The sequence below is a fragment of the Puntigrus tetrazona genome, chromosome 3 (assembly GCF_018831695.1).
Source record: "Puntigrus tetrazona isolate hp1 chromosome 3, ASM1883169v1, whole genome shotgun sequence".
Taxonomy (NCBI): Eukaryota; Metazoa; Chordata; class Actinopteri; order Cypriniformes; family Cyprinidae; genus Puntigrus; species Puntigrus tetrazona.
The window spans coordinates 24,137,508-24,162,412 of record NC_056701.1 but is presented as its reverse complement, the minus strand read 5'-3'; the positions used below and the strand labels follow the sequence as shown (position 1 = coordinate 24,162,412).

The window sequence follows — 24,905 nt, the reverse complement described above, 5'->3', positions numbered from 1 at the left end:
GTAAAACACGTCTGCATTGCTCAGTATGAAGTCATCGTCACCTAGGCAGCCAATCAACATCGACGTTGTTAAGGCGCTCGCCCAATCAGATAATATATATACACACCGACGTAATGTTTTAGAAAAAATATTATATTATATTATATATAAATAAATTACTACAAACACTCTTTTTAAAATGATTGGGATGTCTTTATTGTAGTTAAAATAAAAGTACATGCATTTCAACCTAAGAAAAATACTTATCTTATATACCTTTAACTATTGTATAAAAAAAATAAGTTACTCATTGTATTGCAACACCAAACCCAACACCATAAAACACTATATAAAGCTATACTTTGGCAAGTAGTTTTGTTACGTTGACGTTATTTCAGGATGCTGGATGTTTTTTATGGAAATGCAGGTAAACTGATAAGGTAATGGGAGGTAGATGAACGTGATTTCAGCTGAAGAGGTTTGCTCTTTGGTACCATTAGTATTAATGCCTCTCAGAGGTCAAAGTTCATAGTTGAAAGGACTGCAGTGCCAGCATGTTTCAGATATTCAGATACCGATGCATCATTGCCAGGAGTAATATCTCCCTGATGATCTGCCATGAGTCCCGCCTCACGGGCATGTTGTCGTAGGTGGCTGTTTCCCACAATGCCCTGTTTTCTCAAATAACCTTGACGGCAGAAGAGGGGTGGAGTACGACTGGTGAGGGACAGAAGGAAACACGATTCTGAAGAGAAAAGGACACACATAATAAGCGATGAAGGCCTGCAGGAACAGATGTAAAAGTACTTCTCTACACTTTTTTTTATTTTTAAGTGTTTTGCTACTAAGGCTGCGTTCATTTAATCACAGATACAGTAAAAGCAGTAATATCGTGAAATGTTATCACAATTTAAAATAACTGTGGCAGTATCAGTACTTCAGGATCCCTCAGAAATCACTCTAATATACCGATCAAGAAACACATTATTTGTACTATTAATGTTGAAAACCGTTCATATTTTTGCAGAACCCGGTACATTTTATGGAATCTTTGGGTACATTCTTAGAACGTTCAAATCATCAAGAAGAACATTTCTGCACTGACCAGCATAAAAGGCCCTGAGGTCGGTTTGGAGGCAGTGCTCGAGGAAGCGCCTGAGAGGCTGGCTGTGTGATACGGGCTGATCCCATTCAGTCAAGAAGTCCTCAACCATGTGATGAACGGCCTCAGGTCGTGGTAGTGGCCAGCCAACAGGACGCCGCCTCATATCCTTCTCTACAGAAACACAGAGCACACTTATTTTAGAGACTTATTTCACTATGTGATTTTGATAGAATATTCAAAATATTTTCTTACCAACATCCCAACCTCACACACATTTTTTTTTACCGTATCCACTAAATAGGAATCAACAAAACCTATTAGAGCAGCTCTTGACCTGTAGGTAGTGTGTTGTAGTAGTACAGGACTGGATGGAGGAAGTTGGACCTCCAGGCTTTAGTCCATTCTGACTCGGCTCGACCCGGTCCAAGCGTATCGGTCCGGTTCAGTCCATACTGCATGACCAAGACCAGTAGGCCGTGATCTGTAAGAGGCCGTCCAGATAGAGCAGACAGCTGGGGCAGGGCCTGCAGAGGAAACTCCTCCAGATATTCACAGTAAGACCTGTGGAAGAAAGGAGGAGAGAGGTTTGTGTGGTCATCACAGCTGCATGAGGCTTGAACTCACGAAGATTAGATAGAGTTTAGTGTTTACTGGATATTCGAAAAGACGGTTCAGTGAGATTTAAAGAAGTTAACTTCTATACAGCAAGGAGCCATTCAACTGAGTGACATTTATAAAGTTACAAAATGTTAAAATAAATGTTCTATATAGCATAGATTTCAGAAAAAAAATGCCAAAGTTTCTGTGAAAATAGTTTTTAACAGATAATAATTGACAAACATTTCTTAAGCAGCAAATCAGTATATCAGAGTGGTTTCTGAAGGATCATGTGACACTGAGGACTTTAATGATGATGCTGAAAATTCAGCTTTTGCATCATGGGAAAAAATTACAGTTCATAATATAGTTAAATAGAAAACAGTTATTTATTATATTTAGGAATAATACATTTTTTTACTGTAGTTTTGATCAAATAAATTCAGCCTTGGTGAGCGTAAGAGTCATGTTGCATGTTAAAAGTTAAAATGTAAGAAAAGTAGTTCTATTGCACATGCATTCCTTGAGACATCCCTTACCCTCGCAGCAGAATAATGTCCCCAAGGACCCCGAACATCTGGTACGGTCCAGAGGCTTCGTTCACTCTCCTAAGGATCCAGGACTGCAGCTGGCTGATGGGTAATTTTGTAGCAGGCCAGGCAATGTTATGGTAACGCCGCTCCAGGATTTTATGAACAGCACGCACTGTAGTAGCAAAACACAGGACCTTTCTTATGGCCGCCAACGTTCTTACGGCGAACCTGAAACGTAAAGTGAGGTGAAATGCTTACCAGTGTAGCGGAAACCGTGAACAAACCCACCGGCAGACATACGATAATCTCTGGAGTGAGCTGCGGTGCCCAGGACAAACATGTTGGGCGTCCCCCTGCCTTCATACCAGGCTGTTGTCCCTGGCAACCGGCCTCGGGCACCGCTGCTCTGGGGTGGCCGTGCAGAGCTGGAAAAAGAGTCAAAATGTTTATGTTCAGACAAAAAGCACACTTTATTTAATGATTCAAAAATAAAGCAAAGCAGCAATATACATATTTCGAAATTTTAAAGCGTCACATGATCCTTCAGATGTCATCAATGTGCTAATTTGCTGCTTTTATAAGTTATTACAGGTGGTAAATTATTAATAATGGTTCTTTTTATTAGCAATGTTGAAATGTTTTTGTTCTTTCGAACCCATGCTAAATTTCTTACAGGATTCTTTGTTGAAAAGAAGAGCATTTATCTGAAATGTATTTTTTTAATGTCTTACCGTCACGTTTTTATTAATAAAATGCCTCCTTTCTCAATAAAAGTACTATTACGGTTATGACAAAAACATTTATTAGCATTGCCATTTTCAATATTCAACATTTCAACATAAGAAATGTTTCTTGTGAAGCAAAACAATTTATTAGAATCATTTCCGCAAAGTCATTTGACATAATGCTGTTTTCAAAATTCATTTTTTCAAAAAATTCAGAATAGAAGAATTCAGAATAGTTATTTTAAAAATTGTAACAACATTTTCATAATATTACTGTTTTTTTTAATTGTATTTCTGATTAAATAAAATAAAATAAAAAGCTATTCCAAACTTTCCGGGTGTTTCCTTACCCCTCAAAAACGGAGAAGTTAAAACGAAAGCCCAGGCATCGGACGACCCGGTCATACGGCTGTCTGAGTGAGAAGTTATCAGTGTGGTAACCAGGCAGGTTCTGCCCAGTGACCTTTGAAATGTTGTTGCCATTCTGGTCAAGAAGTTCAGTAAGAGTTAAATACAGCTGCTGCTTTCTCTCCGTTGGTGTTGGACTTCTTTTCTTTGCTGTTCTTCTCTTCCCTCCATCTTTTTCTCTTCGGACAATGGCTATATCCTCTAGTCTTCCCTCTACAAGACCGTCTAGAGATTTCAGCTGGTACGTGTCTAACAGCTCGTTGTTTACTGCCCTAAAAAACAGAAATGCTGATTTGTGAAGGTTGAGGGCCAGAAAAGCAGGCTTGAAAGCATTCATTTAGTGCATTACGCAATCATTGGGACAGGATGGAATAAACACCTGAGGTCCCCGACGTAGTGCGTCTGCCATGCGAGTCGCACAGGGCTGGGGCTGTACAAGTGAACCCGGCTCGCTCTACCCAAGATGCTCTGAGCCGTCTCAAAGGCGGAGTTTCCTTTGCCGAGGATTAACACAGCCTGGTCTTTAAACTCCTCGGGATCAGTGGGAATAGACTCGTAACCCTCTACCAGGTCAGAGCCGAGAAAATCCACCTGCTGAGGAACCCAAAGGCCAGTGGACACCAACAGGACTCTAAAAAGACAAAAAGGAGATGTAAAACATCACAAAGGGATTTCAAAGACGCGCGAAATGCAATTATTAAACAGTATTAATTAAACTAAACTTAAATAACAAAATAATGAAACACACCTGCATTGATAACTGACACCATTCTGATCGTTCCAGAACGTAGCCTTGGTCTCCGTTCAAATCTGGCGCTTTGATTCTCCTATATCAGCTCCGTATTTGACCTTCAGTCCCAGCTCCGTCCACGAACCTCGAGAGGTAGCGTGGGAAGTCGTCTGCACTGGGGTAGAGCTCTCGGCTGATTCGCTGAAACAGCAGGTCGGTCCTGTCGCTCAGCAGGGAGTTCCAATCATGACGCAGGTTGAATTCCCTGTTCCTCCTCCCCGTGTATATTTTGTTAATGCTGATGAGCTTCCTGTGGCGAGGATATCTGAAAACCATACAATAAATAAGACGTGATTTAACTTCAAGGAACAAAGAAAGTGAAATTTTCCTCTCAGCCAACAGCATTTGCAACCAATTTTATTTTAAACAGGATATTTCTTTCTTTGGATTAATATGCAATAATGAAAGAGTGATGTCTTGTGACTTTAAACATTAATTAAGATTGAGCAATAAATACTATGTTATTTTAAGTTCTTTGGTATTAAGCCTTTTCGCGCGACATGCAGACAAAAATGTGTTTGTCACGATCATGAATTAATAATTTGTTCCCTTGTTTGAAATGAATTAAAACAGGAAATGAATTAGTCCATGGTCACACTAAAGCGAGGTTTTTGATTTGTAACTGAAATGAAGGAGCAAATGAATCTTGCTTTAAAAAAATACCCTTAAAGGGTTACTCCGCCCCAAAATGAATGTCACTCCAAAGCTGTAGAATCTTCTTTTGGAGAACAGTTTAAGATATTTTAAATGAAAACGTGTTATTTTTGAATTATTTCCATACAGAAAACATTCTTGTAGCTTGATAATGTTACGGTTGAAGCAGCGATGGCAGTATTCTGACGATGTCTTTCATACTTGTTTACGGTGTTTGTTACTTGCCAGTCAATGACACACTCACAAAACTTGGGGCTTTCAAACCATATACCTTAAACTGAGGACGAATGAAGAGTTTGGAACGACATAGGGGTAAGTGATTAATGACGTTCTGTAATTTTGGCCTTTTTGTCGTGTTAGCTTACAATCGTTTAATTTAAAATGCTAGTAAAATCCTTCTAGCCCAGTTTGAGAAATGCCCTTTTTTCATTCAGATGTCACGTACATGCGGAAGAAGCTGCCTGGTCCTGTGTTTCGCTCCAGAACAGCGTAATCTCTCCGGCTCCTGGACAGAAAGTAGCCCATCTGGAGCCCCGCAGGTCCAGCTCCCAGCACACAGTACTCATGACTCACGCTGTTGTTACGGCCGTGAAGACCAGGACCAGGACCAGGACCAGGACCAGGACCAGGACCAGGACCAGGACGAACCAGGACCGGAACCAGGACCGGAACCAGGACCAGAACCGAACAGGCCAGAACCAAGGACAGGACACACAGGAGCCTGAAGAGAGGCTGAATCACACACATGAGGCCTGGTGGACGGAAATTAAAAGAAAGAGATTAAAGCCGGAAGCTTTATCTGTAACAGAGGCTTTACCTTAAGATCATTACAGATAATTAAATCGAGCACTCTTTTCTATTTTATACTGTAGAAACAATGCCATATGGTTCCATGCTTCAATACGTTTTTAAACTATAACTAATCCGTTTAATAAAGTATACGATAAACACACAACTAAGCTTAGAGGCAAACACGGCGATTAAGAAAACAAAAAACAATAATAAAACTGATACAGTCAATTATGGCTCCTCGTACTGAAGATGCGGCGACATCCAGCACATACAAGACAGCGAAAAAAACCTCTATGGGGTAAATATATTGCCATTTAATCACCATACCGTCAACCACAGCTGATTCTGCGAAACCTTCAGAAACAGAAAATAGGGAAATAAACCGCGGGAGTTCTGTGAACTACATCTTTGCGATTCCACAGTTTTCATAACATCTCCCACAGACACAAGACAGAGCGTACCTTTGACGTCACGACAGACTCGAACCAATGAGAGGGTCGAAGGGCGTGGCCAGGTTAAACAGTTTACGCCCACTCCGATGCTATTCTTGTGGATTTTTATGCAAAGACCTTTTTGTTTTTATTACATCAGAAGAATTTGTGAAACCTATCATGTTTTTTTTTAATTGAGAGATTTATAACAGGAAACTTCTAAAGTATCTTAATGAAACATAACCTTTACTTAATAACCCTTTTTGGTATAAAAGAAAAATCGATACTTTTGTCCTCTATTGTCCCATAACTTATTGTTGGAAATTGCTACAAATGTACCCATGTTACTTATGATTGTTTTTTTTTCTAAAAACACTGAAAATAAAATGTATGTTTTTATCCCATTTTTAAAGTTACATAAAAACTATTTTTATTATGCCTTTTATTTTTTTAATAACAGTAGAATTAAAATAGTGAGGCTATTAAGGAGTGAAAATAATAATACATAAAAGTATTTATCTTTGAATTGTCTTATTATATAAAGTCTTTTAATTTATTTTCCCTTTTCTTTAATTTTTTTATAAGTTTTTAAATAAAATATGTATCTTTAATTGCATGAAAAAATACGTTGTAGTCATAGTAGTCTTTTCTCAGGAAGCTAGTAACTGGGTGCATTGTCATGGTTTTTTTTGTTACGGTAGTAATGCTTCTCTTTCCGCTGTGTCATGTTTAATAGCGAAACAGCACAGTCATGAAATCATAGCTCACACTGTGCACAACACAGAAAAAAAAGTCATTTTCTAACTTTATAACCCTATAAACAAACTGATTTAAACAATTTGTCATGTTGGTCAGATTGTGGATTTGTTTAACCTCATGTGACTCGCTTTGCTTAGTCATGAGAAAGTGCTGAGATTTCTCAGGCGAAAAAAACTCGCCCAGTCACGGTTAATGAAAACATGTGGAACTACCTCAACATTTTCACTTCCCTTCTAGCTAAATCTAGTGACTCACATAGGAAGGAGAGCGTATAAAAACGAAGAGAGGCGGTCAGAGAATCATAGCCACTGTGAGCACTGTGAAGACAACACAGCAGTCCAGGTAAGACTGTGTCTAACTTCATTTATATCTGTTACAGGGATACAGGATACATTTAATAACAATTATCTGTTGTTTTAGATGGAATCCATGAAAAGCAAACCAAGAGATGCCACTGGCAGGTAATTTTTTTAATTCAGTCCTGATTTTTGAATTTTACCACATTCTTTTCATCAAAATATGTACTAATAATAATATTTTAAAATGAAGTCATAGAAAACATATGAAGCATATGTGTGGCAATTGCAGATGTAACGTTAGTGTTAATGTGCTGCAGAGCTAGATATAGGCTCATTTAGTTACTAATTAACAAGGCATGTTTTCTCCACAGTGATCTGTCTGAGCAAATAAAAGCAGCCACCAAAGACAGTCACGTCCGAGCTGAGAACACACAGCTGATGCTCAACTACCAGAAAGGACAGATCACGCAAACACAGTACAAGGTAAACTGCAGCTAGTAGATGAACTAATAAATATGAACAAACAAAAACCACCAACATTCTATTTAGATCATTCAAATATGAACTAACAAAAAATGCCAACATTCCATCTAGAACATTCAAATATGATCTAACAAAAAACATCAACATTCCATTTAGAACAGTCAAATATGAACTAACAAAAAACGTCAACATTCCATCTAGAACATTCAAATATGAACTAACAAAAAACGTCAACATTCCATTTAGAACAGTCAAATATGAACTAACAAAAAACGTCAACATTCCATTTAGAACAGTAAAATATGAACTAACAAAAAACGTCAACATTCTATCTAGAACATTCAAATATGAACTAACAAAAAACGTCAACATTCTACCTAGAACATTCAAATATGAACTAACAAAAAATGCCAACATTCTATCTAGAACATTCAAATATGAACTAACAAAAAACGTCAACATTCTATCTAGAACAGTCAAATATGAACTAACAAAAAACGTCAACATTCTATCTAGAACATTCAAATATGAACTAATAAAAAACGTCAACATTCTATCTAGAAGATTCAAATATGAACTAATAAAAAACGTCAACATTCCATTTAGAACAGTCAAATATGAACTAACAAAAAATGTCAACATTCCATCTAGAACATTCAAATATGAACTAACAAAAAACGTCAACATTCTATCTAGAACAGTCAAATATGAACTAACAAAAAACGTCAACATTCTATCTAGAACATTCAAATATGAACTAACAAAAAATGCCAACATTCTATCTAGAACATTCAAATATGAACTAACAAAAAACGTCAACATTCTACCTAGAACATTCAAATATGAACTAACAAAAAATGCCAACATTCTATCTAGAACATTCAAATATGAACTAACAAAAAACGTCAACATTCTATCTAGAACAGTCAAATATGAACTAACAAAAAACGTCAACATTCTATCTAGAACATTCAAATATGAACTAATAAAAAACGTCAACATTCTATCTAGAAGATTCAAATATGAACTAATAAAAAACGTCAACATTCCATTTAGAACAGTCAAATATGAACTAACAAAAAATGTCAACATTCCATCTAGAACATTCAAATATGAACTAACAAAAAACGTCAACATTCCATTTAGATCAGTCAAATATGAACTAATAAAAAACGTCAACATTCCATCTAGAACATTCAAATATGAACTAACAAAAAACGTCAACATTCCATTTAGAACAGTCAAATATGAACTAATAAAAAACGTAAACATTCCATTTAGAACCGTCAAATATGAACTAACAAAAACGTCAACATTCTATCTAGAACAGTCAAATATGAACTAACAAAAAACATCAACATTCTATCTAGAACAGTCAAATATGAACTAACAAAAAACGTCAACATTCTATCTAGAACATTCAAATATGAACTAATAAAAAATGTCAACATTCCATTTAGAACAGTCAAATATGAACTAACAAAAAACGTCAACATTCTATCTAGAACATTCAAATATGAACTAACAAAAAATGCCAACATTCTATCTAGAACATTTCAAATATGAACTAACAAAAATGCCAACATTCTATCTAGAACATTCAAATATGAACTAACAAAAAACGTCAACATTCTATCTAGAACATTCAAATATGAACTAACAAAAAATGCCAACATTCTATCTAGAACATTCAAATATGAACTAACAAAAAACGTCAACATTCTATCTAGAACAGTCAAATATGAACTAACAAAAAACGTCAACATTCTATCTAGAACATTCAAATATGAACTAATAAAAAACGTCAACATTCTATCTAGAAGATTCAAATATGAACTAATAAAAAACGTCAACATTCCATTTAGAACAGTCAAATATGAACTAACAAAAATGTCAACATTCCATCTAGAACATTCAAATATGAACTAACAAAAAACGTCAACATTCCATTTAGATCAGTCAAATATGAACTAATAAAAAACGTCAACATTCCATCTAGAACATTCAAATATGAACTAACAAAAGCGTCAACATTCCATTTAGAACAGTCAAATATGAACTAATAAAAACGTAAACATTCCATTTAGAACCGTCAAATATGAACTAACAAAAAACGTCAACATTCTATCTAGAACAGTCAAATATGAACTAACAAAAAACATCAACATTCTATCTAGAACAGTCAAATATGAACTAACAAAAAACGTCAACATTCTATCTAGAACATTCAAATATGAACTAATAAAAAATGTCAACATTCCATTTAGAACAGTCAAATATGAACTAACAAAAAACGTCAACATTCTATCTAGAACATTCAAATATGAACTAACAAAAAATGCCAACATTCTATCTAGAACATTCAAATATGAACTAACAAAAAATGCCAACATTCTATCTAGAACATTCAAATATGAACTAACAAAAAACGTCAACATTCCATTTAGAACAGTCAAATATGAACTAACAAAAAACGTCAACATTCCATCTAGAACATTCAAATATGAACTAACAAAAAACGTCAACATTCCATTTAGAACAGTCAAATATGAACTAACAAAAAACGTCAACATTCTATCTAGAACATTCAAATATGAACTAACAAAAAACGTCAACATTCTACCTAGAACATTCAAATATGAACTAACAAAAAATGCCAACATTCTATCTAGAACATTCAAATATGAACTAACAAAAAACGTCAACATTCTATCTAGAACAGTCAAATATGAACTAACAAAAAACGTCAACATTCTATCTAGAACATTCAAATATGAACTAATAAAAAACGTCAACATTCTATCTAGAAGATTCAAATATGAACTAATAAAAAACGTCAACATTCCATTTAGAACAGTCAAATATGAACTAACAAAAAATGTCAACATTCCATCTAGAACATTCAAATATGAACTAACAAAAAACGTCAACATTCCATTTAGATCAGTCAAATATGAACTAATAAAAAACGTCAACATTCCATCTAGAACATTCAAATATGAACTAACAAAAAACGTCAACATTCCATTTAGAACAGTCAAATATGAACTAATAAAAAACGTAAACATTCCATTTAGAACCGTCAAATATGAACTAACAAAAAACGTCAACATTCTATCTAGAACAGTCAAATATGAACTAACAAAAAACATCAACATTCTATCTAGAACAGTCAAATATGAACTAACAAAAAACGTCAACATTCTATCTAGAACATTCAAATATGAACTAATAAAAAATGTCAACATTCCATTTAGAACAGTCAAATATGAACTAACAAAAAACGTCAACATTCTATCTAGAACATTCAAATATGAACTAACAAAAATGCCAACATTCTATCTAGAACATTCAAATATGAACTAACAAAAAATGCCAACATTCTATCTAGAACATTCAAATATGAACTAACAAAAAACGTCAACATTCCATTTAGAACAGTCAAATATGAACTAACAAAAAACGTCAACATTCCATTTAGAACAGTCAAATATGAACTAACAAAAAACGTCAACATTCCATTTAGAACAGTCAAATATGAACTAACAAAAAACGTCAACATTCCATTTAGAACAGTCAAATATGAACTAATAAAAAACGTCAACATTCTATCTAGAACATTCAAATATGAACTAACAAAAAACGTCAACATTCCATCTAGAACATTCAAATATGAACTAACAAAAAACGTCAACATTCCATTTAGAACAGTCAAATATGAACTAACAAAAAACGTCAACATTCTATCTAGAACATTCAAATATGAACTAATAAAAAACGTCAACATTCCATTTAGAACAGTCAAATATGAACTAACAAAAAACGTCAACATTCTATCTAGAACAGTCAAATATGAACTAATAAAAAACGTCAACATTCCATTTAGAACAGTCAAATATGAACTAACAAAAAACGTCAACATTTTATCTAGAACATTCAAATATGAACTAAGAAAAAACGTCAACATTTTATCTAGAACATTCAAATATGAACTAACAAAAAACGTCAACATTCCATTTAGAACAGTCAAATATGAACTAACAAAAAACGTCAACATTCCATTTAGAACAGTCAAATATGAACTAACAAAAATGCCAACATTCTATCTAGAACAGTCAAATATGAACTAACAAAAAACGTCAACATTCCATTTAGAACAGTCAAATATGAACTAATAAAAAACGTCAACATTCCATTTAGAACAGTCAAATATGAACTAATAAAAAAACGTCAACATTCCATTTAGAACATTCAAATATGAACTAACAAAAAACGTCAACATTCCATTTAGAACATTCAAATATCAACTAACAAAAATGTCCAAAAAGTTACATTTGATTAATTTTTTAAATTTGTCTCAAGACAATTGCTCATTTTGCTTTTAGGTTTTAGGACAACTTTAATGAAAGACTTTGATCCGCTTCAAATGTTGACTAGTGTATATCAAGCTACCATAGTAATGCCATCTAAGGGCTAACTAATAACTGATTGCTCTTAGAAAATTTCCTTGATTATTAAACATTGTACTGGATTACAGATATTAAACATTGAAAATTATAATCATGTTTCAAACATTTTATTTCCTATAACTTAGTGAGTTCTGAAATTAAACTTTGAAATATTCAGCTTTGATCAGAGGGATGAATTACATATAAAATATCTGAAAACAAGTTATTTTGAATTGCAACAATGTAATGTTCAAAGTATTACTGTTTTTTTTTTTCTCAAATAAATGCAGCTTTGGGCAACTCAGTGTCTCAAAAACATTTACCCAACAACTTTTTGAGTTTGTTGTTGAGTTATTCTGAATAATGTTGATAACCAAACGATCTCTGGTAGCCATTGGCTTCCATGCTACAGATTTGACAACTTGAGGCTGAGTAAGGAGGATACGTTTCACTCGTTTTTTTGGGTCAACTATCACTTAAGACGTCTGTAGAACAGCCACAGTAATTTTTTGGAGTACTAAAAGCCAGTGTAAATGTGTTTCCAGCTCCTGCTGTGTTCCCTGTATGAGATCTACCGAGCACTCGAGGAAGAGCTGGACAAGAACGCCCATCACCCGGCGGTTCAGCCCATCTACTTCCCTCAGGAGCTGGCCAGACTGGAGTCTCTGGAGCTGGACCTGGAGCACTTCTTCGGGGACCAGTGGAGGAAGAGCGTAACAGTGCCTGCCGCCACTCACAGATACTCCCAAAGACTGAGAGAGGCGAGTCCAGGAACCATCTCTTTAAGGAAACGAAATTGAGTTTATGTTCCAGCGGTTCTAACTCCGTGCTCTCGGTTCCCCTTTAGATCGGCAAGAACAGCCCGGATCTTCTGGTGGCCCACGCTTACACGCGCTATCTTGGCGACTTGTCAGGAGGACAAGTGCTGGGCAAAATTACCCAGAAATCTTTGGGCCTGAGCGGCGACAAGGGAATTTCGTTCTTCTCGTTTCCTGGAGTGTCGAGCCCCAACAGATTCAAGCAGCTGTACAGGAGCAGAATGAACAGCATCGAGTTAACGGAGCGGCAGAGACGGGAAGTGCTGGACGAGGCCACTAGAGCGTTTGAGTTCAACATCGAGGTGAGCAACGACGTCCGGCACATCGGAGATCAATGCTTCGATGTAGCAAGGACGCATAGTGCAGAAGTCACGGTAAAGATGGTTAAGATGCTAAATATTTAGACTTCACTCCCGGCTTCTACAAAAAATATATATTAAGCAGCGCAACTGTTTTCAACATAATTATGCAAATTGTTTGAGCAGCAAATTAGCATAGTAGAATGATTTCATGTAAATCTTTTCATTGGGGTTAGGGTTAGGAAGCGAAAACTGAAAACAAAGAAATAATAACTTTTTAAATTGTATTCAGTACTACTGTGTTTTAGATCAATTAAATACAGCCTTCTTAAACTTTCGAAATTTTCGAGATGTATAGAAAGGGGGTTAGACTTAAAAAGTCACTGTAATGTTTGTATTTGTCGTTTGGAACAGGTTTTCGACGATCTTCAGAAAATGCTGAGCATCACGGGGGACGTTTCAAGTGAGTTTCAAGAAATACGAATCATTCAACGCTTTCAGACTTTAAGATAACGATACCATTTTGCTTTTGTTTAGGAGACACCTCAGCCCAGCCTACAACCTTCTCCAGCTCTCCAGTGCTTCAGTTCGCTCTGGGTGTGGGAATCACTTTGGCAACTGTTGGAGTGGGAGTTTATGGCTTTTAATTTATAATTTTTTTTTTACTACATCTTAATACTTATGTAACAAGGTAAAATCTAATCATGGATATTATAAAATATGCACCCAGTAATAAATCAAGTGCATCAAGTAATTAAAAATAAAAATCAGTTCTCATAGATTTAGAAAGAGTATCATGTTAACAATTTCCCGTGTTTAAAATGCTCATTTGCCTTTATTACTGCTTACGATGTATTTCTGTGAAATGCAATAAAGCCTTTTTTTTTTTACGTTCAACACTTGTTTTTTTGCTAAAAGACAGACACAAAAGGATTAATTTCTTACATGCTTTATTATGCTTCCATACAAAACACGACCATGACAATCAGATTACTTCCACTGAAAAACCACATGAAGACAGTGAAGCATACCGTCACAATGCTAACATACTCAAATCATATCTCCAGCCATAAAGTGTCCAAACAACCATGTACAATAAACCCGACTTGTGTCAAGCAGAACAACGCGAGGCAAGCAGGCGTCTACTTGACCCTGTACAAAACCTTCCTCTGCATGCGGTGCTGCAGCTCGCCCCTCCTCATCATCAAATGAAGGACTTTGTGAATGGCGTGTTCTGGATATTTCTGTGCAGGGAGGAGGAGGAGGAGAAGAGTTTTACGGACGATGTAAATCGCACAAACGCAACGAAGCGGTTCCTGGAGCTTTAACTCACCTGTTTGGTGAAGTCCTGTATGATGCTGTGTTCAGACACCTGGGAGCCGATGGCGAAGCGTCTCTTCAGCTGCTTTTCTATGCGAGAGATCATTTCCTGATCCGCCTGAGAAGTAAATCCTTCAACACCTGCAAGGACACAGCACTGCCACATCAGACATTTATACAGGCTAGAAAGAGCGGGGCTGCTTTTATTATACGGCTTGTAGGCTTTTCGCTTAATTTGGAGTCGAGAGGCAGGAAAATGACTGACACGAAAAAGTAATGAATAAAAAATATAGAAAAATAAAAAATAAAAACCTATTAAAAACCTATATAAATTACAAATTAGAGAAAAACGCTAAAAGTAAAAAATTCCACAATTTATTTAAAAACCAAACAAGCAAAACAATTTTATTTAATTTGAAGGTCTATTTCTATTTCTATTCTATTTTCTATTCTATTTTTTTTATTGCTTTAACTACAATGAACTAGTATACGGTTATAAAAACATGCCTCTATCCATACGAAAAAGTACTTTATTATTGTGATTATTCTTAAAAAAAAAATAAGATTATTCTGTAACATTAGATTCATCCTCACACTCACCGGAAAGGCTCCCGGACAGAGCCGCGTCCAGCGTGGACACCTGGAAGAGTCTGAGAGCCTCATCCACCTCCTCCTCTCCAGCGATGGGCTGCAGCTTCATCTTAGCGAGAGACTCTGCAATACGCACCACGGCCTCGAGCTGCCTGCGTCACCACAGACCACCGACCCGTTAACATCAACAGTCACATACAGGACGGGTAAAAAAACTCATCTAAAGGAGGCGTCACCTGACAGTGATGGGGATGGACACGCGTCTGTCGGTCTCTCTCTCGTGTTCCTTCGCTCCACTCCTCATCAGCACGTACCTGTTCTTCAGTTTCTCCGCGGCGGCCGCGGACAGACGGGGTCCACATTTCCTGTTCGCGAGTTAAGGCGTTATCACTCCGGATATACAAACGCAGATGAGTGATATGAAGTTCAAGGACCGCGCTCCAGACTTACGTTCTGCTGTAGGCGATGTATTTCTTCAGCGTGGCCAGAGGAATCTCTCCCTCGACTCCCTCCGTCTGCATCTGAGCGCTCAGGTGAACGTTCATCACGTGCCGGGCCAAGGTCTGGAGAAAAACACACGGGCCCGTGCGTTAGTTTGTTTAAAAATCGAACTCTTGGATGGAATCAGTTGGGCAGGGGTTGCTTTGTTCGCCCACCATGTCTCGCTGCTGGTCGTGCTGGTCTTTGATGATGAAGATCATGTCGAATCGAGACAGAATGGTGGGCATGAAGTCTATGTTGTCCTCTCCTTTTGTATCATCCCAGCGGCCGAACACGGAGTTGGCGGCGGCCAGTACGGAGCAGCGGGAGTTCAGAGTGGTGGTGATGCCAGCCTTGAGGTCAACGCACAAGCGTTAATCAAAGACATCAATCAGTCTGCTGAAGAGATAGTGGATTTCTACTGGATGACGGTACCTTTGCAATAGAAATGGTCTGCTGCTCCATGGCCTCGTGGATGGCGACCCGGTCATCCTCTCTCATCTACCAAAAAAAAAGCAAGCAAAAAGCGATAATATAGCATAAAGCCCATAGCATTTCCTCACAAATCCAGATTGCTCAGAAGACCAACCTTGTCGAACTCGTCAATGCAGACCACTCCTCCATCAGCCAGCACCATGGCACCACCCTCCATGACGAAACCTCGGGTGCTGGGGTCTCGCAGCACGGAGGCGGTCAAACCAGCTGCACTGCTGCCTTTACCAGACGTGTAGACCTAGCACAGACAACCACTTTAATGCACGCTCTTTATCGCAGGACACACACATACATATACAGATACATATACATATATACACAAAACAAAACATGTCTTTGTGTTACGCCTATGAAGTTCATTAAATTTGGTAAGATGTTGATGACTTATATGTTCAGTCAAATGACAAAGGCACAAACACATGTGGTCAGTGTCTTACCCCAATCGGAGAACATCTCTCCACAAACTTCAGCAACTGTGACTTGGCCGTGCCGGGATCTCCCAACATCAACAGGTTTATATCACCTCTGCGTGTCAAACCATCAGGCAACCTACCAAAAACCGTTCCAGCCCAGTTAGAAAAACAGCAAAGCCACACAAGCTAGAAAGAGGAGGCACGTGTTCTCGTTTCCTCACCTCTTCCTGGAGCCCCCAAACAGGAGACAGGCTATGGCTTTCTTCAGGTCATCGCTGCCATAGATGGACGGGGCCAGAGAGCGAGCGAGGGAGTCGTAGATGGACGGAGACGAAGCCAGAGCCCTTAACTCCTCCTCCTCCTGAGGAGAAACTGAACCAGTGGCTCCACGTCCTGAAAGACGGTAAGAAAAACATGAGAATGGCTGGAGGGAGATGGTTTTCAACCAAAAAGCAGACGTCTGTCCCCTTCTCACCTGCTCCTTCGGTGTCCACTTCAATGCCGACCACGCGCAGGTACGCTGACCGGATGCCCACACCTGCTCCCTTATCACGACCTTTGGCCTTGGTCTGCGCCACTTTCTTGATGGAGTAGATGCCCATGACTGTTACTCTGTTTCCTGGTACTACACGGTCACACAAGTACCTGGGAATGGGAACAATTTGGGGCTTAAAAGTCATCTCATGAACTCTTTTCAGTATTATGGACATAATTTGAATCTAAATAAATTCTTAGTATATTAAAATTTGATTTTAAACTATAACTATAGCTACAAAAAAAACTGTTTTCTGTTCTGTGCCTTCTCATTTCCTTTCTTTTCAAAAAGACATTATAGGTTGTTATCAAAGTAAACCAGTAGTATCGACAAAAGTCATCTTTACTATACAGAATTAGTGGTATTTAGGTAGATTTACTGTTTAATGCAGCCTAGAGTTGGAATAAAGGCATTTGTGGATATGCTTGGATATGATTTGGAGTAAAAATTTAAATGTAAAAAAATTTAATTTTATATATATATATAAAAATTTATATATTATATATATATATATATATATATATATATATATATATATATATAAAAACATTTTATATAATTAAATATTAAACTAAAACCTCCACCAGGTGGCAGGAAATATCCCTGTCCTAATGAATGAGTCATTGAGGTTCAAAAGAGTAAAATAAAGAAATATGGGTCGTTACACGTCTGAATCGTGTGACAACTTGTACCTGTCGCAGTAGAGCTGCATGTGTCGGGGCATCTCTCCGTGTGGAACGGCATCAGGAGCTTCCTGCAGGCGCAGCGTTTGGAAATCCACACACACGCATCTGTCCGGAATAATGAAGTACGGATCCACGGGGCACTTGACACGGCCCGCCTGCTCCCTGCGGGACCAAAGAAAACATGCTATGCTTATTTTGTGATAAAACGTAATTAAGTTCATCGCCACACCAGTATATACCGAATTAGTGCTGCAGTAGCTCTAAACAGAACGAAGCAAGTATTTGGCGAAGTACTAACGTGTTGCACTTGCGGGGCAGAGCGTATCCCTGCAGTCCCGGCGGCAGAGGAATGTTGCTGATGACTGCTTTGCATCCGCGGCACTGGAGGCACACTTTGGTGGCTTTGGCCCTCACAGCCGTCGAGGATATGATAATACCGGGAATCTTCACGAGACGCGACACCTGCTCCGACTGCAAAGGATGACGGAAGAAATTATTATTATTTTTTTAATGTAGAAGTATTAACGTGACGCAGTAAGGCACAAAAACACTTAAAGGTAGAAGTGGTTAGAGATATATATACACACACATTATAGATAGAGCTTTGCATTTGTTTTAACTTTCTAGGTCTTGGTAAGAGTTTATTTCCTCACTTTCAGGCTGCGGATGGAGGCCGGGTGAGCGTCGCTCTTCAGCATGACCTGTATGTCCTGCACAGACTCTTCTCCTACGGGCCGGGGACGTGTGACCTCATCGGCCACTTCCTGCGCCGCCTCCTCCAGCTGGAAATCCACAGATGTACAATATGACAAACAGCCCACGAATGCATTTCATAAATACAATACAGCAAGATAGGAAGTGATAAACAGTTGAAAATAAGCCATCAGATTTATTATAGACTTATTACAATAAACAAACTAAATACTAGATTTAGTAATATAATAAATATATGCAGTTATTAGTTTAAATTAAAACAATGAAATATAATTAACCCTAAATAATTACTTTCAATTGCATGCTGTACGCAAATCAAGAAGCATGATTTCTAATATTTATATGCAGTTTCATTTGTGCAAGTGTGTCCTTACCAAAGGCAGGTTCTCAGTAGGCAATTTATACAGACAGTCTGACAGGTCTTCATCAAAACTGGCCAAATCCTCCATTTCCACCTCAATCCAGTACTCTCCCAAAGTATAGTGCCTCTTGAGTTCATCTCTGGGAACCAAAAACAAAACGAGCAGCGTCCTGAAGCATTAAAACTATACAAAAACAAAACTACGTTAGAGGAAACCGAGTTGACAAAAAAAAAATCCCTCGTCAAAAATGAATCGGTTCTTTTGAACGAATCTTTCCGTTGGACAAACCAGCATGCTGCGAATCCATTCAACCGAATCATTCAAAAGAACAATGCGTTCGCGAGGCGGTCATAAATTCATGGCGAATCCGTAACAAATTTAACGCCAAACAGTGAAAAACGATATTGATCGGATAGAATAGCAACATAAGCAGTGGGAAATAATTAACACGTACAAATCATTATGCAATTGTATTAACATTATATATTGTATTAGTTATGCAAAACGTACTTTGTGACTGCGGAAAGCACCCATACTCAAGAGAAAACCCCTGATGTGGCCATACCTGTATTTGTAGGTGAATCCGGTGCGATCGGTGCCCACTCTGAACTGCCTCAAAAACTCACGGAACTTCTTTTTGATCTGACTGCGTTTCACGACCCCTTCATCGCCGAAGCCTTCGCCTCCTCCAAAACTGTCACTGTAATAAACTCCTGGATCGTCAAACCCCGACATTCTGCTAATATTCCTTGTAATAAACGATCAATACGGTGTTACTTAAACAAGTGCTGTCTTCGCTGAGCTTAACTACCGCTATAACGTTGCAGACGAGAAAGAACCGTGCGCCCCCGTGCTACGCGCGCGCTTGATTTCGCGGCAAAACCTCTGGTCAATCCCGCGCGGAACTCAAGCCCCGCCCTCTCTTTTTTTTACAGGCCCGCTTATTGGTCCACAAGGCTTTCTGTCTAGTACGTCACGAAGAAGTTTGGGTGCTGGCGGGAAACACACAAAGATAAGAGCAGGGGCCGGAACTAGATGTTTTGTTTGGCACAAAATTTAAGCTTTTATTGATTATTTTAATCTCGTTTATATAAAAATAAATGTGAATAATTATGAAATAGGAAGCAATCTGAAAACCAAGGTGACATACAGAGTACTGAATATGAATTAAAAATAGATTTTAGGACAAGTCTAACATGTAAAAGTCAGGTATTAAGTATTACAACTTAATTACAGGATTTTTGGGCTTGACATTTAAATCACATTTTAGTATATTCTCTTAATTGCTTGACTTGACCATGTGTTGTTAAGAAAGGTCTATAAAATGCTGTTGTGACATGTTGACCGGTCTCCATTGTGACAACATGCCCCCTGTTGGCATGTTTGATGAATTGCTGTTTGTATGGACATTGCACTTTACAAATGGACTTTTTGTTTATTCATCATCAATATTCCTGTCAGATTGGTAACCCTGCACAGAGTTACAGAGTTTATTTCAAGACCTGTATTTTGTAGGTTATGAAAATAGTACGTTTAAGTAGTCAAGCACCCTCACGTAAATAATCAGAGACGACATTAAATGGCATAACCTCTTTTATTTTTTACCCACCTATGGAAAGCAGCAGCACGAACTTGATCTGTACAAACTTGTTTATAATGCTAACGTGACACGTCTTAGCTGGAAAAAAAAGTCAAGACACGTTTGGTATACAGCTGGTGTAGGAGACTGCTGCAAAAAAGCAACTATTAATCATAGAGAAAGCGATTTATGTCAGTACTGAAAATATACAAATATTCTTTGACCTTCGCTGATTGCAATATCGTTTTTTGCTATGATATGTAACTTTAACCTCACTCTACACTCCACAGCTTTGTCAGTTGTGTTTCTGACATTAGGAAATGACGCCGTGCTTCTTGCCGGTCTGTATGAAGGCATCTACGGCATGATCAATGTCCTGGTCAGTGTGAGCTGCTGAGATCTGGACTCGAATGCGGGCCTTTCCTTTGGGAACGACTGGGTAGGAGAAACCAATCACATACACTCCTGATAACACAGACAAAAGCATTGCTTTAAACAGGCTGCCGGGCTTGCACACTTTATTCAGTAGAAAGAAATGTATTATACGCTATTACCCAATTTTAACATGTCGTCAGCCATAAGTGAAGCCAGGCGAGCGTCTCCCAGCATCACGGGACAGATGGGATGAGCGGTGCCAGAAATGGTGAACCCTGCCTGGGTCATGTTGTTTCTGAACCTTTGGGAAAGAAGAAAAGGCACACAATAGCCCACCATTGTTATCATTAGCTCAATGAGCATTCATACCGAACCAGCAAAAGTCAGCCCTTTTTCACCGCAATATCCTCCCAGAGCGACTGCTACTTTGAAAAGCAAACTACAAAAGAACAGTACGCAAGCCAAAAGGGGTAACCCAATCCACAAATATCACGGAGAAGCCCATTCCCCCTCCGGTCCTACCTCATGGTTTTAGCTGCCATGGACTGAGCGATTTCATTGGACGCCATCAGCAGCTCCACAGCGCGAGTGGCGCAGCCCACCACAGGAGGAGGGAGCGAGTTGGAGAAGAGGTACGGACGAGAGCGCTGCCTCAGAAGCTCAATCAAAGCCTTGGGTCCGACGGTGTAACCACCTGACAGAGGGTGAGAAAATACACGTCTGGAGAACCGAACCTGCTGCAGCCTGCGCTTCAGATGATGTTTAACACCCGCACTCACCTGCAGCTCCTCCCAGTGCTTTACCCAGCGTGGAATTCACAATGTGCACCCTGTCCATCACTCCCAGCAGCTCATCGGTTCCTCTGCGGGGAAACCAAGGCACGCTCATCCACTTGCGATGTACTATTGCTTACACAGCTTGAACAACTCTTAAAATACGAAACGCTCTTTATAAAATTTAACTACAAAGGGAATCACTCTCCGAATTGATTTTCAAATAAGCATGTCCTAGGTATTTTTGAGCAACGATGCCTGCTTGCTTAGGTTTTACAAATAATTTTCCATTTGAGTAAAAATCTTTGTGTTCTACTGAAGACACAAAGTCATCTACATCTTGGATGCTCTGGGGATAAGCAGATAAGCATTGCATTTTCAATTACGGGCGAACTATTTCTTTGATAAAGAGTTTTTCCTGTCTGCTCACCGGCCACGGGGACCCATGAACCCTGTGGCGTGACATTCGTCAATGAAGACCAAGGCCCCGTACTGCTCAGCCAGATCACAGACACCCTGCAGAGGAGCCACATCCCCATCCATGGAGAACACGCCGTCCGTGACCACCAGCCTCAGGCGGGAGGACTGCGAGCAACAGACGTCTCTCAAACGGTTGCATTACATTTTCGAATTACATTATCCAGTAACGTGACATTCACGCAAAACCTACCTGTGATTCTTTCAGCTTCTCCTCCAGGTCGTTCAGGTCCATGTGTTTGTAGCGGAGCCTCTTGGCACGGCACAGTCGAATGCCGTCGATAATAGAGGCGTGGTTTAGCTCGTCGGATAACACTGCATCATCGGGACCCAACAGGACCTGAAGCAAAGAGTGTATTGTATTGGCGGTTGTACCATTTACTTCGGTAATAACGTAACAGTTTGTTAAAACGGACCTCAAACAGACCGGCGTTGGCATCGAAGCAGCTCGCATATAGAATACAGTCTTCTCTTTCGTGAAACTGGGCTAGTTTCTCCTCCAGGTTCTTGTGGATGCTCTAGAGGACAGACAGTTCACAGGTGTTTCTTGGGGCATCGATATGCACTGCAGTCGGGTTTGTTCAAACACAGTATCTTTTTTCTCACCTGCGTCCCACAGATGAAGCGAACTGAACTAAGGCCAGCGCCATACTTCTGCAGCGCATCTATGCCTGCCTTCACCACCTCGGGGTGACTGGATAAACCCAGGTAGTTGTTTGCACAGAAATTCAATATGTCTGAAACAAAAAGAGAGAAATATTGGATTAGCAGTAACAAAAAAAAGTGAAATCTTTTATTTGAGCTATTCATAAAATCAGTAATATGTCCAATCTTCTAACTTCATTTGTGTGTGTGTGTGTGTGTATATATATATATATATATATATATATATATATATATATATATATATATATATATATACACACACACACACATATATATATATACACATATATGATAGATACATATATACAAACACACACACATATGTATATGTAAGAAATGTAATAATAAAATAAATATTTAAACTGTTTACTGTATTTAATATATTAACCATTTCAAAAATATTTTATTCATATTGTTAGTATATATGTATCATTAATAAATACTACTCATTTCAAGCGTCACAATATAAACCTTTAGGGGAGTTTCACATTTTTGAGAATCATAAATTCAGTTTGTTTATTTCTTGTTATAAAATAGAATCTTTTTTCTTTTATGCGACAAATCAGTAGGATATTAAGTAAAGGATATTTCTTAAAATTACATTTCATACCTTAAATATATCAAAACATCATTTTAGATTAGTAATATGCATTGCTGAGACAGCCTTAGAATACTTTTTGGCGCACTGACATTTTCATATCGTTTCCAAATATTTATAGTCCTATCCTTACAAATCACACACCAATAGAAAGCTTATATATTTGGCTGTCAGATAATGTATACATTTTTTCATTTATGCGTTTTCAAATAATACAAAGCATAAATTTAGCCAACCATTCACTTAAACCCTTTACTTCTTAAATATAATTGTAAATATTTAATACAGTGACTGCATGCAAATTCAATTGTGTTGAATAAAATATGACATTTGCCTAAACGTAACAGTTTGTAACTTTTTTTGTTGAGTAAAGATGAAAAGTGACACATCAGGATGGCTTTATTTCCCTATGGCAGGTGCAGCCTGACCACACTATGTGGACGTGTTAGATAACGCTACGCTTTAACCGCCTCCGTTAACGCGCCGCGCCGCTCACCGCCTCCGCTGCCGTCCACGTAGATATGAGGACCCTGCTTGGACGTGATCACCCGCTCCTTTCCACGTGCCCGCCGCGCGGATAGACTCCAGCTCGGTCTCCAGCACCGACAGCGCCCGGGGCACGGTCGAGTACGCCCTGCACGGCGGCAAAACCCCGAGGAGACGGGCGGCGGCGCGAAGAGACATTTCTCCACTTAATAGTACGGGGAAAAAAGTGTGGGGAGCAGGAGAGTGGCGTCGAGGCGGATATATAAGTCGTTCACGTGGGCGTCGGAAGATCAGCCAATGGTAGAGCTCTCCGTGTTTTAAAGCGACAGACTGCTGAGCCCGACGGCTTGTGTAACTTTAAGTAGCAAGCTCTTTCGAGTTTTTGCGATAATAGATAATAGATAGATATATTCGTAGCTCAACGGGATAAAACGCTGTTGTCAACAACCGCTGCTGCGAGTTCTGTCACGCACCCGATATGGTTAAAACGGCCACGTGATGGTTAAATGGCCATTAAAATGAATGGGCAGAAGGTTGAACCAGATGAGAGAAGCGTTCGACTGGGCCAATTCCGCGGGAAAGCGGCGGATGTCCGTTCATTTAGAATGTGCGACGCGTAACCCAGTGGATCGAAGAGCGCGTTCACGTCGTTTTCGCGGCAATATCTAGCAGCTGTCTGCAACAGCGCTCCGCAGAAGAAAGAAAAGTATAATTTAAAAAATATGGCAACGTACGCTTTTAACGTTTTTAGCAACACACTGGACCTCCTCTCGGGCGATGGTGCGCATAGAGAGGGGGCAAGCTTTATAAGGTAAGTGTCTGGTAAGTGATTTGTTTCCCTCCTTATCAAAAAAAAAAAAAAAAAAAGACATTGGAAACACTCGGCAATTTAAAGTGTTTCATTGGTTATTATGATCTAGTTAGACTATAAAATAATAAAAGTGTTTAATTTTTATTTTAACATCACTTTAACAAAATCGACGTTGGGTAAATAAGAGGTATGAAATGATATGATTGTGCTTTATATCTCGGAAAACGTTCGCTTTTGAGTAAAAAAAAAAAAAAAAAAAGTCATTCTTACTACATTATATGAGGCGCTCTTCACGCGCGCGACAGTAGAGAGCGGTCTCGAGCAGACAGGAAATTACGTTCCTGAAGAAGGCGTTCCTGTTCGCGGGAAATCCGAACTCGGCTGTGTTGCGTCCCGGGAAAAAAAGCGAAACGACGGGCTGTAA

General features: G+C 38.6%; 4 protein-coding genes across 4 annotated transcripts; 1 reads left to right on the top strand and 3 right to left on the bottom strand.

Moving 5' to 3' along the window:
- Positions 1 to 170: 170 nt before the first annotated feature.
- LOC122342039 (FAD-dependent oxidoreductase domain-containing protein 2-like) lies at positions 171 to 6,057 on the bottom strand. The gene is given in 13 exon segments (XM_043235829.1): positions 171 to 724; positions 1,085 to 1,255; positions 1,419 to 1,645; positions 2,221 to 2,386; positions 2,473 to 2,639; positions 3,290 to 3,619; positions 3,727 to 3,978; positions 4,096 to 4,127; positions 4,129 to 4,172; positions 4,175 to 4,214; positions 4,216 to 4,402; positions 5,237 to 5,543; positions 5,911 to 6,057. Coding segments are annotated over 12 exon segments (2,151 nt in total). The 5' UTR covers positions 5,539 to 5,543; positions 5,911 to 6,057; the 3' UTR covers positions 171 to 491.
- A 954-nt stretch (positions 6,058 to 7,011) lies between these two features.
- On the top strand, positions 7,012 to 14,017 carry LOC122342049 (heme oxygenase-like). Its single transcript, XM_043235836.1, has 7 exons — positions 7,012 to 7,115; positions 7,194 to 7,234; positions 7,444 to 7,555; positions 12,549 to 12,764; positions 12,851 to 13,123; positions 13,535 to 13,583; positions 13,658 to 14,017. Exons 2-7 carry the CDS (start codon positions 7,194 to 7,196, stop codon positions 13,765 to 13,767), a joined length of 801 nt encoding a protein of 266 aa, XP_043091771.1. The 5' UTR covers positions 7,012 to 7,115; the 3' UTR covers positions 13,768 to 14,017.
- A 36-nt stretch (positions 14,018 to 14,053) lies between these two features.
- On the bottom strand, positions 14,054 to 19,597 carry LOC122342038 (DNA replication licensing factor mcm5). Its single transcript, XM_043235828.1, has 16 exons — positions 19,282 to 19,597; positions 18,729 to 18,855; positions 18,294 to 18,422; positions 17,939 to 18,111; positions 17,647 to 17,802; positions 16,895 to 17,064; positions 16,641 to 16,812; positions 16,444 to 16,555; positions 16,101 to 16,244; positions 15,947 to 16,012; positions 15,688 to 15,864; positions 15,482 to 15,594; positions 15,268 to 15,396; positions 15,041 to 15,183; positions 14,454 to 14,581; positions 14,054 to 14,364 (listed from the first exon to the last, which is right to left on the bottom strand). The coding sequence occupies exons 1-16, from the start codon at positions 19,449 to 19,451 to the stop codon at positions 14,263 to 14,265; spliced, it is 2,211 nt and encodes a 736-aa protein (XP_043091763.1). The 5' UTR covers positions 19,452 to 19,597; the 3' UTR covers positions 14,054 to 14,262.
- A 694-nt stretch (positions 19,598 to 20,291) lies between these two features.
- On the bottom strand, positions 20,292 to 23,870 carry LOC122342047 (2-amino-3-ketobutyrate coenzyme A ligase, mitochondrial-like). The gene is given in 10 exon segments (XM_043235834.1): positions 20,292 to 20,760; positions 20,850 to 20,971; positions 21,193 to 21,364; positions 21,450 to 21,532; positions 21,874 to 22,028; positions 22,114 to 22,260; positions 22,337 to 22,438; positions 22,527 to 22,657; positions 23,681 to 23,739; positions 23,741 to 23,870. Coding segments are annotated over 10 exon segments (1,251 nt in total). The 5' UTR covers positions 23,869 to 23,870; the 3' UTR covers positions 20,292 to 20,608.
- Between the last annotated feature and the right edge of the window lie 1,035 nt (positions 23,871 to 24,905).